This window comes from Perissodus microlepis, chromosome 6 (assembly GCF_051167445.1).
Source record: "Perissodus microlepis isolate ML-2025 ecotype Zambia chromosome 6, ASM5116744v1, whole genome shotgun sequence".
NCBI classification, from domain to species: Eukaryota; Metazoa; Chordata; class Actinopteri; order Cichliformes; family Cichlidae; genus Perissodus; species Perissodus microlepis.
In genome coordinates this window covers 18100382-18117101 of record NC_140466.1, presented here as the reverse complement: position 1 = coordinate 18117101, position 16720 = coordinate 18100382, and the positions used below count along the sequence as shown (strand labels likewise).

The window sequence follows — 16720 nt, the reverse complement described above, 5'->3', positions numbered from 1 at the left end:
GTTCTTTGGAGATGGAACTGGGTAAAACTTTCCTGACTGCTTGTGAAAATGTGACATTAGCATTACATGTTTTCTAAATCCAAATCTAGTTTTTAATATGTTCCAAGCACAAACTAAAACATATTTTGCACACTTCAAGTCTATTACATAATTTCATTCATGCTTCCTGATTTTATTATGGATCTATGCATGCAGTGCAAATGTGTCCATGTGTTATTTTCATTCACATAGCATCACACGAACAGAAAACAGCCACAGAATAAAAGGTTCCATTCAACAAGCCAATCAGAACTTGAATTTCCTTAAAAGGAAACGTCTATGAAGGGGACACTCAAGAGTGAGACCATTTTTGATATCTTTTAACTGCAAGTCGTCGTCAAACATGGACAGACTTCACATCATTTTTGTCCTTTTTTTAGGTAATATTTTGGAAGGAGCTTTTATGAAACATTAATTTTATTTAACATTTACCTGTTCTACTTATTATATTTGACATCATCTACATCTACTTCTTTAGTCAACACTTACAACTATGTTGTACAATGTGAAACACTGGCAAAATTTGTTATTGTGTTTTGTATTTCAGGAGGTGATTGGATTTCTGGATCAGTGGTGGATCTAACAGTGAGATTGGGAGAAAACATAACTCTGTATTGTGACTGTACAAAACCACCTGAGGAATATATTGTGTGGTACAGAAATTGTACCCATGAAAATCAGCCTCCTCTTGTCCTAAAACTAACAAAGGATTCGTGGAAACCCATCTGTAACCGAGCAACTTTAGTGAATTCTCTACCTCGCTTCCACTTTGTAAACAACCAGTCCTCTGGATCGTATGACCTGCTGATTGTGAATATTTCTGATTCTGATGAGGGCCTCTATTACTGTGGAACTGAGCAGAAACAGCTAAAGGATAAAAAGGATATTAACCTTGAATTTGTTCAGATTTATGGCAGTGTGGCGACAAGGATTAAAATCAGTAAGTGCTCATGTGATTTTTTTAACATTAAACATTAGTATCAATATTTGAAAAATGTAAGTGTAACTTAGACTCAGGTTAATTGTCAAAAACAATTTTAAAAAGGACATATTCTTAAACCATTACATGATTACACAATTATTTGAAACTTTTTAGGTTAAAATTGTCAAAATGCATTTTATATGAATTGCAGTTTAAATATTCTATCAGTAACATTGTGCATTGCTGTGCATTGCTGACATATTTAATATGAAGTGTCAGACCATTATTAATGAAAAGCAAGATTAACTATTTTTAAACGAAACAAATATTTTGATTGCCATGCATGTTTTCTTTTCAAATGAGTTTTTCTAGTTTTCTGATGACTGAGATTCAACATCTCAAACATTAGAATGATAAAAAAATATACACACAGACCTAACTGAAACATGTTTGTGAACAATTTAGATTTCAGTGATCCACATTCTTCAATTTTAACTGGTCAAACATCTCCACAAGACTGCGGCATGTGTTGGAAACTGCTCTTCATCCTGTGTCCAACTTTTGCAGCTCTCTCCTCTCTTCTTGTCTCTCTTCTTGTTCATTACCTCTGCCAGAAAACAGGTAATTGCTAAATATGGTACTTTTTTCAATCAATCCTCTTATCATCAAATTAGTATATTACTTAGTTTTGTCATCAGCTCAATTTGTAAACTTAACAATTTGTGCAAAATTTAAAAGCATTTTTACTAACATAAGAAAATTCCAGACAATGAGGTTACTACATCTAAGTCAGTATAATGGTGGATTTTATTTTTTAATGATGTATTAATTTCTGCGGCCAGAAGTTGATCAACAAAGACCAGAAACCAGTGGGCAAACAAGAAGAACTAAGGTAAATTACATTAATATTCAATCCGTATTTTTTCAGCGCTTGTCATAATTAATAATTAATTCTAACAAAATGAATTATTTATAGAAAACCAATCATATTCATAATTACAAACAACAAATTCATTCACAGGATGAAGATGTGCTTTATGCTACAGTGGAAACACGTCAAGCAACAGAGCGATCAAAGAAGAAGATAACCTATAGTTCTGACTTCTGCACCTATTCTACTGTCAAGACCTCTGGGGTCTAGATTTTACATTCAAAAGTGCATTATGAATTAATCAGAAGTTATTAAGTTTTTTGCTTTTACAATTTTTCCTCTACCTATCAAGCTTAGTAATAATTATAATCGTCCATTTCTTCTTCAGTGAGCTGCTTGGTTTAGATGATATTTAAAGGTATATAGTCAGACATTTTTTTATTATTTAATGCAAAAAATATTATTCTTGTAATTTCCGACAGACTGATGTATCATCATTAATCCATTAAATACATGAGTGCTTGTGAAAGCTCCCATGTTGCCCTGCCATCATGAATAGTGCCTGTGATGAAAATCACCTTTCTGCCTAATCACATTTTATGTATGTGGCTAGAGACTGGTCTCATATGCTGTATGCCAAAAACAGAAGACAGGACACCTCACAGGCATTTGTGTGGAGACAAATTTCAATTTCGGCTTGTTTCATCATGTCTGTGTTTTTTCATATGAGAAGGGGTCCCATTCATCAAAGAAGCAAATACACAAAGAAAAGAGACAACATGACCAACACTGGGATAAAGAGAAAGTAAACACTGGCACCAGTGATACTGAAGTTGCCTGCTTTCTCCTTTAGGTCTCAAACCAGGGATCTTGGTTGTTACATGACTGTTTAAACCAATTCACTATGCACCCCCTATAACTGTATATAACACAATGGAAGTAGACACTCACTTATTTCATTAGGATTTTCCCATCTCTATGGTTTCCGTCTTCAGTACTAAGTACTAATGTATGTCTCATGGCATGATTAAATATCTTTCCATTTGATACATAAATCTATAATGATATTGTACAAATTATACAAAGTAAAACTGAGTAAATACCAATAATATCAGTGTCAATTACATCACAAATACCTTAGTGATGAATCGTTGGCTGTATACGTCCTCTGATGGTGCCTTCTGATATAAAACCCAGCTGTAATGCTCTTTACACTTACACAGGTCTATTTCTACTGCCTTATAAATTACATATCTGCTTCTTCCTGTGTAAAATGTTTAACTGTTTGTTTTCTTTTGTTTATTTGTTTAGTATTGTAATAAATAAATAAAGTGTAATTAAGCAAGCAATAAGCAATAGAGTGGTATTTATCAAAATCCATGCTGCATATAGTTTCTGGAGGCAGACAGAACCAAAAAAAACATACTGCTGGAGGTCAAAGGAGAATGGCCAGATTGGTTCAAGCTGGGATTCTATGGGCTACACCTCCAAAAAAAAAACCCCATAAACTCCCCCAAAACAGAATTCAAAGTTCCAAACATGAACTCAGTAATGAGTAGCTCCACCGTTATTGCTGATCACTTCAAAAGTTCATTGCGGCATGCTTGATGTCCATTTTTGTAAACTTCTCTTGCCATCCATCCCCAAAGGTTCTCAATTCAATTTAGATCAGGGGAACAAGCAGGATGGTCCAAATTATGTTATTCTCTAGGAAGAAGTCCCTTGTCCTGCAGGCATTGAGTACTGTAGCGTTGTCCTGTTGAAAAATCCAGTCGTTACCACACAGACGAAGGCCTTCAGTCATGAGGGATGGTCTCTGCGACATCTGGACATAGCCAGCGGTCGTTTGATGCCCCAGCACCTCCTGAAGCTCCATTGTTCCACTGAAGGAAAAGGCACCCCAGACCATTATGGCCCCACCTCCACTGTGGCGTGTAGAAAACATCTCAGGTGGGATCTGCTTGTCATGCCAATAAAGTTGGAAACCATCATGACCATCAAGGTTACTTTTTTTCTTATCAGAGAATAAAACTTTTTTCCACCTTTCAGTGTTGCATGATTGGTGCTCTCTTGCAAAGTTCAAATGGTCAGTTCTGTGGCGTTCATGGAGACGAGGCCTTTGAAGACATTTTTTATTTTTGAAGCCTTTCAGTCTCAGATGCCATCTGATGGTTATGGGGCTGCAGTCGGCACCAGTAATGGTCTTAATTTAAGTCGAGGATCGTCCAGTATCTTGATAGACAGCACTTAGTCAGATCCAGCTGAGTGCTGGTGAATTTTTTGGGGGTCTTCCACTTGAATTTTTTGTTCCACAACCCTCAGGATCTTTTAAGAAATTCCAAATGACTCTCTTACTGCGTCCCACCTCAGCAGCAAAGGCGCACTGCAAGAGACCCTGCTTATGCAGTTCAACAACCCAACACGTTCAAAAAGGGAACGTTTTTTTGCCTTTGCCATCAGTCAGGACATCATGACAGTGTAACTACCTGAACGAAAATGACAATGAATCCACATTTTTGCACAGATTTGGCCTTTTAAAGGCATGCAGTCCTAAACCTTTTGTTCAGTTTCAGTGTTGTTTCCAATAAATTGTGTGCTCAAAAAATGTTTTCACTCCCATTTCTTCTCGCTGCATGTTGAAGCTCTACTTGTAACCATTTATGTAGGTTGTAATAAGAGATGATTAATTCTGAAAGTGATTCAACTTCTTGCACTTGTACCGCTAATGAATTGATCTTATCTAAAGCAAAGTTGACATTTGAACTTCTTTTCCTAGAGTGGTCCTTATCATTCTCAGTGTTTAATGGTTTTGTTTCCTCTTAGCCTGTTTACCAGATTTTATTTCTGATTTCTCAAACTTTTTATCTAATTCTGCATTCAAGTCTATTAAAATGAAGTTGGTTTATTTGATTGTTTGTTTTTTTAAACAGACTCAACACTTCATTCATTACTAGACTTAGGTAACAAAAATATAATTCAGAGATGTATACATACTTGCATTTTGTAGGGTCATTTGAATACTCTGTATATTTTTGAATAATGTCTTTTGAATAGAAATTCTCAGTAAGGAGACACCATTTTGCGATGCTAAAGATGATTTCTGCCCTTTCTTCAAGAGCATAACAATAAATTTGTGGCGCAAACCAGAAACAGCCATTCACATTCACACTAAAAATTGCAAGACCGAAGGCCGTGACAAGGGACATTTTCATTTCTAAGAATAGCAGGAGTATGGAGCTAGGACATGTGAGGGTAAGAGACAACACAGTTACACACGGGAGTATATGGATTCAATAATCACAGTCACATGTGAGGGGTCAGTTCAAAGTGTGTAAATGTATTGTGCGACATAGGTTACAAATGTAACAGACTGAAGGAGCACCCTTCAGATCTGCAGGAGGCTTCACGGTGCACGGTGTTCTCTGCATGCACATGGGTAAATAAAGTAACATTGGAAGTGAGGTATTCTGTCTCGAGTCGTGTGTGTCTTTACAGGTCAGAATCAAAGGGTCAGGAGCGACAGTGGTCGTAACACCTGTCAAAGTAAATATCAGACTAAATACTGTGCTTTATATCACTCAAGAAAACCTCCATAAAATTTGGACATCTTACTATTTGTCATTGAGAGACGGAAATGGGAACAACCAAATGGGAACAAAGGTAAAACTTTTCTGACCTCTAGTGGAACCGTACATATGTCACAATAGTCTAAATTCAGATGTAGTTTCCAAGTTAATTGTCTTACCAGACAAAACCAAGCTAAGCCATTCTTCTGTACTTCATTGAAACTGTCATTGAAATATTAAACATTTTTCTAAACTTCTGACAATATGTTACAGTTTTCAAGCCTATAACAGTCAAGACTGAAACTGAGACAAATGAGGGTAAAAGGTTAGTCACTGTAAAATAAAAAGTAGACTTTTTTTATTGTAATAATCACAAATGGTAAGCTTGAAAAAAACCTAGCTAGACCCGCTAGACCATCTTATAACATTACACCAATAGAAAAACAACACAGAATAAAGGTTGCATTTAGCAAGCAAATCACATTTTCTTTCATGGAAATGTCTACCTAAGTCATGACATCCGAGACTCCATGTTTGACGATGGCCTGCAGTTCAGACAGTAAAAGTGGTCAGATTTCACATTGTTCTTGCCCTTCTTTTAGGTAATATTTTTTGGGTATATTTATTAAACGTTAAACGTCTAACCCTGTTAGGTCTGCACCCGCAGGCCTTGCTAGCTCAGAGACTTATCACCATGAACAAAGCAAGACACTCAGAGCTCAGTCCATTTGAACTTGCAAGGGAAGCCGGTCTGGTCAGGATCCAGAGCTGCAAGCTCCTCACCTGATCCCAGCCAACTTCAAATCCAGTCTTCCCTCGCAGCCTTTCATTCAGTGAAAACAGTTACACAAACACCCCACTGTAAAACCCATATGATGTATCATAAAAGCTACGGCACTGTGTGTGTGTGTGCATGCACGTGCGAGCATGTGAGTGAATGTGTGTGTGTATATGTGTGTGCGCATGTGTGCGAGTGTATGTGTGTCTGTATATGTGACTTCCTGGTTACAACCGTTTAACGACATCCCTAGTCATAAAAGGGTCATGTCCCCTCACCCAATATATGGCTTAAACCCTTTAATGGTCAACCATATACAAGCACAGGTGAGCCCATAAAGGCCAGGAAGTGAACATTCCTTAGCAAATAAGGAAACCAGAATCTTACATGCAAGTGTGCCTGCAGTTTAAGGCAAGGTTTACAAATTTTAAGCACAGCAACAACTTTTAATAAAATCTCTCCAACAAACTGAACACAGCATTTACAAGAATTTGGTATAATGTGAAAACCTTAGTGCATTTGTTACTGCACCTGAAATCAGCGGGCAAAAGAGAAAAACTCAGATAAATTAGATTATTATCCAATTTGTATTATATTTTCAGTTGTTTTAATTGTACAAATGGCATTTACAATGACAGCAGTCCATTGGTGATTGTGTATGATGACATTCTTGTGTGTAGATTTTGTTTGTAGGAGATGCATATGGATAACCTCTAATATTTAATCCTTGTGAATAGTGTCAAATGCCATACACTGTAAAAAAAAAAAAAAAAAAGTAATATAAAAGTATTTTACTGTGTATTTTACAGTTTTGTACTGTTCTTCTAAAATATCATTAAATTATACCTCCACATCGTCCACGTCCAGCACGTCCAACGCGTCTAGCACGCCCTCCACAGCCAGCACATCGGGGATCATGAGCCATTCTACACTCTCGCTCACCGGAGCTGCGCCGCCGTCAGACCCGTGGCAGACCGCCAAACCCGTGGCAGACAGCCAGAGCTGCAACATCGTCGCCGCCACTGGGCCCGTGGCAGGCCACCTGAGCCACAACAACGTTGCCACCGGATCCATAGCAGACTGCCGGAGCTGCCACACCGCAGCCGCTGGACCCGTGGCCGCCCACCAGAGCTGCAACGCCGCTGCCAGTTCCGTGTTACTGTGGTCACTGGACCCGAGGTAGGCTGCCTGAACTTTGTTTGGGGGACTGTTGTGACACCGCTGCTGGAGCCGCAGCTGGGGTTTTGCAATGTTTTGCAACTCTGCTTGCCAGACGATTTTTGTTTTGTTTGTTGAGTAAGACAGGAGTAAGACCAGGAGAAAACATCACTCTCTACTGTGACTGTAAATCATCAGTTGGAAGCTACATAGTGTGATACAGAAATTGCTCTCATGATAAGCAGCTTTGCCTTGTACTGAAAACCTGGCTTGATTGGACTCATGGCCAACATTTAAATGATGACCGTGTTTTTCAGTCACTTTCTGAATCCAATTCCTAATTTCATTTGATATGATGAGGGAATCTGTTTTTATATGAGCAGCATGTGACGCCTGCTGTACCTAAATCACTGAATGAAGAGCAACCATTGTGTTGCATTGTCACAGGAATATGCGTGTATTCATTTGGTGATTTATTAGATGTATAAATGTTATTATACTTGATTCTAATCTGCTGCTGAGTCTCTTACACTGATGAAAATGCAGATAGCACAGAACACACATCACGATAAATCGACTTTGATCTGTGGCAAACCATTCGTCTCTTGTCCTGTTTTATGACATTGTTGCATTTGACTGGTATATTTTTATGCCCTTTCATTTTAACCTACAAGCATAATTTTCTGTGGAAGAACATGGATATTGTGTTGATAGGAGTTATGTGACAGATATGACCCAAGAATTAGATTCACGGATCAATCATAGATGAGTTTCATACGCCCGTGCTGGGAAACCATGGGTTAACTTAGAGAGCCGATAATGAGCTTTGTGTGACCATTTATCCTGGTCCCAGTGTTAGAGTCAGTGATTCCAGATAACAGAAAGATATCCTGGATATGCTGAATTTCCTACTTGGTATACAGGGCTCTAAAGCAGCATCTACCAAGTCTGGTACAATTAAACCTAACAGTTAGTACATGACAGAAACACCAATGTTATCTCTTTTATTAAAGATCATGCGTGTATACACAGTTCATGCTGATTATTGAACAAAAAAACAAAAACAAAGATGAGATATTAATAGGATGTATTTGCTCTCTCTCTTAAACATGTTTTTAATGTTAGTTTTAATTCAAAATTTGGACTGAAACAAGTATGACACATATCAACGTCAGGAGACAAAGACCTGACAGATATAACCTCAGTAAATAAAGTCGGTGTTCTACCTCTGAGAGGTGGCAGTCAGCGGGGGTTTATGCAAGTTGTCTTCTGGGTGCCGCGCTTTTTCAGCGGTATAACAACTCGACTGTTTGTGAGGCAAACTAGTCTATTACATGCTTTGCTGTGATACCGGGCTGGGCAGACCTCTCCGAAATCATGTAAGCACTTTGGCAAATAGGCTCTATCTTGACAAACCGACCAGATATCTGAAGATTAAACCACTAAATTCTGCTAAAGAAATATTAAAAGTGTATTTGGTGACACACAAACAGGGTATTTGAAATTATAGTTTAGTTAGTTTTCATATGTCCATTGTTGGTGTTGAGAAATACCCACTGAAACAGTGGTTTTGACTCGATCAGGTTTTAACCCTTCCCCCTTTGATCGGTGAGAGTGACAGATAAACACAACTCATGAACACAGCCGCAGGGCCAGGAGTGCCAAATGAATTAAATAAATACATCAATAAATAACTAAGTAAATGTGTCAATAACTAACTAATTAAAGCTATGTAAAGCGCGTGTTCTCAACGATATGGTCTGCAGTTTGTTGCAATCCACTTGGCACTGTGTGAGTCAATATCTCCGAGGTAGTCTTACTGAGTCCCCGGTGCTCCGTGAGTGGTTTGTCCTTACCTTTGTGCATAATACTTTACGTCAGTCGACTGTTCCATTTTGTTATTTTTTTAATACTCAAATTTCCCATTGAGAGGGCCAATGTGCGTTTATCATCTTCCAAATTGAGTTGATTGGTTCAGCTGTCCGTCACTACCAGATCAACTGCCCATTTGCACATGTGCGAAGGTAACTCTACTTGGACAAACTGCCCGAAATGCGTTGACAGAAACATTTCAGGGATATTTTGAGTCATTCTGCACTCGAGATGCGTTAATAGCGTTACATTTTTTTTATCGCATTAATCGTGATGACAGCTTAATTAGGAAGTATTTTTTGTACCAGCACTTTCAAGATTACCTTTTTTATTTTTCCAAGAAATGATATTTGAAAGAAGTTGTAAACATTTTCCTTGTGTCCTTAAAGTCAAGATTGACCATCATACAGGCTCTGTCTCATGCTGCAGAATGACAGAGATCATCCAGTGTAGTGTTATTCAAAGAAACGTAATCAACACCAAGTGAATTACAGCAGCATCAAGAAATCTCAGCATTACTTTTCATACTGCAGTGTTTTGAAGGGTATTTTGATTCAGGCACCGCCCAAGTTATTCACACTGCCCATAGTGCCCTGATATTCCTATCTTGCATAGATAATATCAATCAGAGGCTTATGCACTGGTCATTATTGCTGCCAAATTTTAACACTGAGTTTACCGCCTAAAGGGAACCAATAACATAGTGATAGACACTCTGTTTCAGGGAGGCTCTTAAAGCAAAAATGTAATATTCATTTTTTCATTCTGTTTGTGCTCTCCAGCTTTGCTAATGTGGAAAAATTTCCCTTATTTATAACCCAATAGAGAGCAACTTCTTCAGATTTCATTGATATAAAACATGGTTAAATAATATTCTTGCATGACCAGAAAGTTTAGGTTTGTATAAATATTTAAAATGCATTTATAAATTGATTTCAATAAAAGTTTTCAATAAAGGGTAAGGCTTATTCATTTTATTTTATAGGTTGTGTGTGTTTTGTTGTTTTCTTTCTTTCTTTCTTACTTTCGTTTTTGTTTTGTTTGTTTTTTTTTTCATTTCATTTGCTTTCAGGTTACCATCATAACTTCACTTGGTGTTGCACCTACAGAAAACAACCACGAAGAAATGTTCCATTCAGCAGGCCAATCACAACTTACATTTCCTTTAATGGAAAATGTTCATGTGTCATGACATCTGTTAATAGGACGTGTTGCTGTCTTCTAACTCCAGGTTATCGTCATTAGACATGGACGGGGTGCATGCATTTCTGGTTGTTCTTTTCGGTAAATCGTCTAAACATTTTGAAGATATTCATTTTGGTCCCATTTTAACAATGAACATTTTTTCATTCTGAATTTTTTTTAAAAATGTGCATATGTGAACATTTTTTTTTGTTTCTATCTTCCAGGAGCTTTATCTTCGAGTCAAGATCTGAGAACTACATCGGTGATAGAGATGAGAGTCAGACCAGGAGAAAACATTGCTCTCTACTGTGATTGTAAATCATCAGTTGGAGTCTATATAGTGTGGTACAGGAATTGCTCTCATGAGAATCAGCCTTCTCTGGTATTAAAAACTTGGCTTGGTTGGAGATATCATGTCCCAGATTATGAGTCTGCTTTCTTCCATCTCATGAATCCATTTCCTGATTTTCATCTGGTAAAGAACAATTTCTCTCAATCTTATGACCTGCTGATCACAAACATCACTGAGACTGATGAAGGCCTTTACTACTGCGGAACTGAACAGCTCAAGGTTAAGGATGAAGAAAAAATTATCCAAAGATATGTGCGCACATATAGTAATATCACAACAAAGATCCTGCTTCATAAGGATTCTGGTGAGTCTTGCATTATCTGTGCACTGTTTTTTAGCCCTTTGAAAAACTAACCACAGTAAGAAAATATGATCCTACATTATTATGTATTTTATAATGGATAGTTTGATGGTTTAATGGATAGTAGGTAAATGATTATGATGATTTGCATGCCACCAGAATACATTTAAAATGAAACAAGAAAGATGCAATTTTTATACTGTTATCTTTTGACAAACATTCAAATTTTTTATGTTTTCTTTATGATGTTTTAAGACTAAACCACCTATCTTGTAATGTTATATGATACTTAAAAGTTTACCCAAAATTCAGTTTGAAGATTTCTTCAGTGAATTATTATAAAATGTTGACAATATCCAGGGTACTTTACTCTCTACTTTGTTATCATAATTCATAGACAATTAGCTTTGCTATTGAAACTATCATATATTCTATATCATACATAATCTGTCATATATTGTGATGTTCATTGCTAGCAGTAGAGCAATAAAACAAAAATTAAATTCTTGCTTCAGATTTTGACATGAGGGTGAAAAACTGATTTTGTTGCAACTTTTTACAGGAGCTAATTCTTTATTTCATTTCAAGCCTAAAACGTTAAAGTCACTTACTCCTGCATTTAAGAATTGTAACTTGTGTTGTGATTCACTGTCCATAATCTGAATCGCATTTGGCTTAATCTAAGCTGAAAGCAGTGGGTCTGATGGAAACATTCACAGAGGAATCCTCTAACCAATTTATTGCCCTGATATTAGAAATAATAAAATGATCATTTTAATTTATAACAACAAAATAGAAACATGACATATCTTATTCTTCTTTTTGCTTCTGATGCCAGAAACTTGATTAATGATTCTGAGAAAACACAATAAAATGAGATAATGTAAGATAAACTAAGAAGTTACCAAAAATTAAATGAAAAAACCTTTATCTAATAAAACTTGACTTTCTCAAGATAAAATTCTAAATATTCTTCTTCGGCATAGCATTCATTTACAGTGTCTCTAATTGACCGAAGCAGTGTAATAATTATGATACAGAAAATTGAACATATGATAGAGCCTGCACAACAGATTCTGGTTATGGTTTAATAAGACACAGGCTGTAGCAACAAAGATATAACTAAAGTCTTTAGTAAATATAAACCCCAAATATATTAGTGTTTAATATAAGATCAGAACAAAATGATTTACAAAACTACGCTTTACAGATTTACGATTTGATATGTGTACATTTTTAAAGATACAGTTTACTCTTCTTTTTTATGCAGTCTCCACTGTTTCCAGTCCTTGCTCTGACTCCTGTGTTTCCAGTGTTGTGTCCAGGATGATGGTGCTTACTCCAGCATTTTGTATTTTCCTTTCCTTTATCTCCTTTGTATTTGTTTATCAACTGTGTCAGAAAACAGGTACAATATATTATTGTTATTTTTTATTATTATTATTATTATTACCATTATCATTAATATTATTATTATTGTTGTTGTTGTAAATCTCATATACGCTATGTAAAGTATTGTTTTAAGTAAACCATGTAGAGGTTTAGGTAAACTAACATTAAATTAACAGCTTTGTATAAAGTTATTGTTGTCATAAGATGCTCCAGTGTGATGGTGTGTATTTGCAGAAAAAGGACTTAAAATCCATCAGAAAATAACAAGACAGTATGAGGTAAGATTAAAAACTTTTTCTTCTTCATCTGTTAATTAGCATTAGATTTTTAACATGAGCGCATATGGATGTATCATGTCTATCCCCATTCTTTTAATGATATATGCTACTCAAGCAGAACGTGTCTATTTTAAAAATTGTTTTAAAATCATTTTTAACTAGTACTCAGTCATTAAGTTTTCTTAACTAAATAAAAAAAACTATTTTGAAATTTCATGAACTAATTGATTGTAATAGCAGTGATAATTCTAAATAACAAATGTCGTATTGTTTTTTTTAGGATGAAGACTTATGTTTAACACAAGTGTTGTTCTGGGCTCAGGATGGATATAAACATCAATAAACAAGATGAAGAAAACATTGGGAATTTTCCACATTTTCACAGAAAAATTAAAATCCCAGTGTATTACATAATAGTTGTAACTTGCCAGTCTTACTGTCATGGTCCGGAGTCTGGTGACTCCATGTTTGTGTTTTTTGATTATTAATATTCTTTAGTTAGTTTCTGGTTTTCTTTAATGATTTTAAGATCTTAGGTTTTGTCATTATGCCTCTCTTGTGCTCAATGTCTCACGTCTTGTCAAGTTATGTTTTCATGTTTGTGCTTCTCATGGTTTCCTTGTCAAGTCTGTTTCTCCATGCCTGTCTTGTCTTTCCTATTTTACTTTGATAGTCTTGTGTCCTGTGTTCAGTGTTTTGAGTTCTGATTCCCCTTTGTCTCATTATGACAGATTAGTCCCACTGTGTTTCCCTCCTGTTTCCCATTCCCTTGTTACTCCCTTGTGTATTTAAACCCTGTGTTTTCTTCTGTCCTTTGTTGTGTTGAACACCCTCGTTGCTGTGTGTCTCCTCTGTGCACCTGACAATTCCTAGTTTTCTGCTCCTGGTTTGTTTTCTAGTTTTGAGTTTCTTGTTTCTAGTTCCCAGTTAGTCTTTGTATTAGATGTCTGAGTTATCCCCAGCAAATAAAGTTGCCATTTTGAGTTCAAACTTTTGCTTGAGTCCTGTGTTTGGGTCCTCCTCCTGCCTGCCACACAGCCGCACATGACGGTTTTGCAGTTTTAGCTTTTATCTTCTTTTTTGCTGCTTTTCATTTCAATGAATTGTGAAGTGTTAAAAAAAAAATAGTTAAAGTTGTAGTTGTTAATGTTCACACATCCAGAAACTATAACATATAATATAGTCTGTTTTTTTTTTTTTTATTGTATACTCTTGCATATTGATTGTAATGGACTGCAGTACTTAATATTTGGGGGAAAAAAGCTTTACAAATTACAAAAAATGTCTGCCTGTCAGATAAGTATTTTTCTGGTCAGAATATGTATTAATGAAATGTCATTACAAAATAAATTTTCTTTGTCGTCCATTGTTTTCTTTCTTTGTTTTTTCTTTGTTTGTATGGTTTTTTAAGGGTCTTTTAAACCTCAGGGGCAACATACTTAACATGCATAAACTACCAAATAGGGTTCATCTGGACAGTTTCCTCAAATCCTCTCACCGAGGTTTCCCAGACCGTTTCTCTACAACAGTTTGCTTTTCTGCAACTCTGGGCAGCCTAGACAGAGTCCTGCCACTACACAAAAACCAGCACTCCTGTATACACACACACAGAGATACCAAAAGAGGAGAGGCAGAGAACTATAAGGTGGAGTGAAAAAAAAAAGGAAATTGGCAGGTCCACATGGATATCAAAACATCTTTCTTCATTACTAGTTATGTAATTCATTTACTTAAATTGAATTGTTATTGCAGCTATACAATAAAAGTAGCATATTTTAAAGATGAAAAATCAATACTTTTCCTTAACACAACTTGCAACTTTGGTCCCAAAGTTTGTGGTTATGAGGTTGAGAATGTAGATTGACCAGTAACTCGACAGTATCATTACTAAGCTCAGCTCTCTGTTTACCACAACAGACAGGACACTTTCTGTATCACTGTTAACACTGCACCAATCAGTCTGTTAATTTCCTGATCAACTCTCCCTTGAATTATGAACAAGACCCAATAATACTTAAACTCCACAATTTGTTCCTGACCCACATTAGGTACTCCACCTTTTACTGGCTGAGAAGCATAGCATGGATGTGCTAATTCTCCTCCCAACAAGTTCACACTGATCTTCTAACCCCACCACGTACACACTGGGGTTGATGATCAAATTGTGTGACTAAAGCCAAATGCTACCTTATCAAAGTTGGTTGCCTGTCCACTTTATGTAGTCTGGCAGTTACACTGCATGTTTCCCATCCAACATTAGTTTAACTATTTAGACACTGCTGGTACCACCACTTAACACTTACAATCTATTTTCAAAATATCTGATATTTCTACCCTGATTTTGATAACATAAATCCACAGTGTTTAACATGATATACATTTACATCTCATTCTTTTCTCTTGCTGATTTCTTCTTGTGCGTATTTCAAACAGCTACATTACATTACAGTTTCCACTTCATGTCACAAGATAATAGAGCTCACAAACCACAACCATTTTGTATGTGAGCAGCAGGCTTACAGCAAAACCACAGAAACAAACAACCCAAACAACGAATACAACAGACCAGTGGTGGTGGTCCAATGCATTTGTGTACCCCTCTTTTTTCAGTCTTCATTCTTTATTTTTAGAAGCCACATGCATATGATGCCGAAAACACACACAAAACTGATTTCCGAGCAGAGGGATGCAGTCAGTTGTTTCAAATACAGATATTTGGTGCGCCTACTTGCTGCTGCTGCTCATACACAACACAAAGGGGAGGGAGTGGGCTGCTTCCCATGCACATTTCATTCATAATGTTGTCAATCCAAGCCCATTATGTATTAATTACAGTGGGATGCAAAAGTTTGGGCAACCTTGTTAATAGTCATTATTTTCTTATATAAATCGTTGGCTGTTACAATAAAAAATGTCAGTTAAATATATCATATAGGAGACACACACAGTGATATTTGAGAAGTGAAAAAAAGTTTATTGGATTTACAGAAAGTGTGCAATAATTGTTTAAACAAAATCAGGCAGGTGCATAAATTTGGGCACAACAAAAAAAGAAATGAAATCAATATTTAGTAGATCTGCCTTTTGCAGAAATTACAGCCTCTAAACGCTTCTTGTGGGTTCCAATGAGAGTCTGGATTGTGGTTGAAGGTATTTTGGACCATTCCTCTTTACAAAACATCTCTAGTTCATTCAGGTTTGATGGCTTCCGAGCATGGACAGCTCTCTTTAACTCACACCACAGGTTTTCAATAATATTCAGGTCTGGGGACTGAGATGTCCGCTCCAGAACGTTGTACTCGTTCCTCTGCATGAATGCCTTAGTGGATTTTGAGCAGTGTTTTTGGGTCGTTGTCTTGTTGAAAGATCCAGCCCCGGCGCAGCTTCAGCTTTGTCACTGATTCCTGGACATTGGTCTCCAGAATCTGCTGATACTGAGTGGAATCCATGTGTCCCTCAACTTTGACAAGATTCCCAGTCCCTGCACTGGCCACACAGCCCCACAGCATGATGGAACCACCACCATATTTTACTGTAGGTAGCAGATGTTTTTCTTGGAATGCTGTGTTCTTTTTCCTCCATGCATAACGCCCCTTGTTATGCCCAGATAACTCAATCTTAGTTTCATCAGTCCACAGCACCTTATTCCAGAATGATGCTGGCTTGTCCAAATGTGCTTTAGTATACCTCAAGAGGCTCTGTTTGTGCTGTAGGCGGAGAAAAGGCTTCCTCTGCATCACTCTCACGTACAGCATTTCCTTGTGTAAAGTGCACCGAATGGTTGAACGATGCAGTGACTCCATCTGCTGCAAGATGATGTTGTAGGTCTTTGGTGCTGGTCTGTGGGTTGACTCTGATTGTTCTCACCATTCGTCACTTCTGTCTATCCGAGATTTTTCTTGGTCTGACACTTTGAGCCTTAACTTGAACTGAGCCTGTGGTCTTCCATTTTCTCAATATGTTCCTAACTGTGGAAACAGACAGCTTGAATCTCTGAGACAGCTTT

The 16720-nt window shown here is 36.8% G+C and overlaps 1 protein-coding gene across 1 annotated transcript; it reads left to right on the top strand.

The window, feature by feature from the left end:
• Nucleotides 1-7077: 7077 nt before the first annotated feature.
• Nucleotides 7078-14069, top strand: LOC146385482 (uncharacterized). The gene is made up of 6 exons (XM_084931234.1): nucleotides 7078-7355; nucleotides 10438-10490; nucleotides 10616-11047; nucleotides 12315-12452; nucleotides 12671-12714; nucleotides 12995-14069. Exons 1-6 carry the CDS (start codon nucleotides 7093-7095, stop codon nucleotides 13055-13057), a joined length of 993 nt encoding a protein of 330 aa, XP_084787360.1. The 5' UTR covers nucleotides 7078-7092; the 3' UTR covers nucleotides 13058-14069.
• The last annotated feature ends 2651 nt before the right edge of the window (nucleotides 14070-16720 follow it).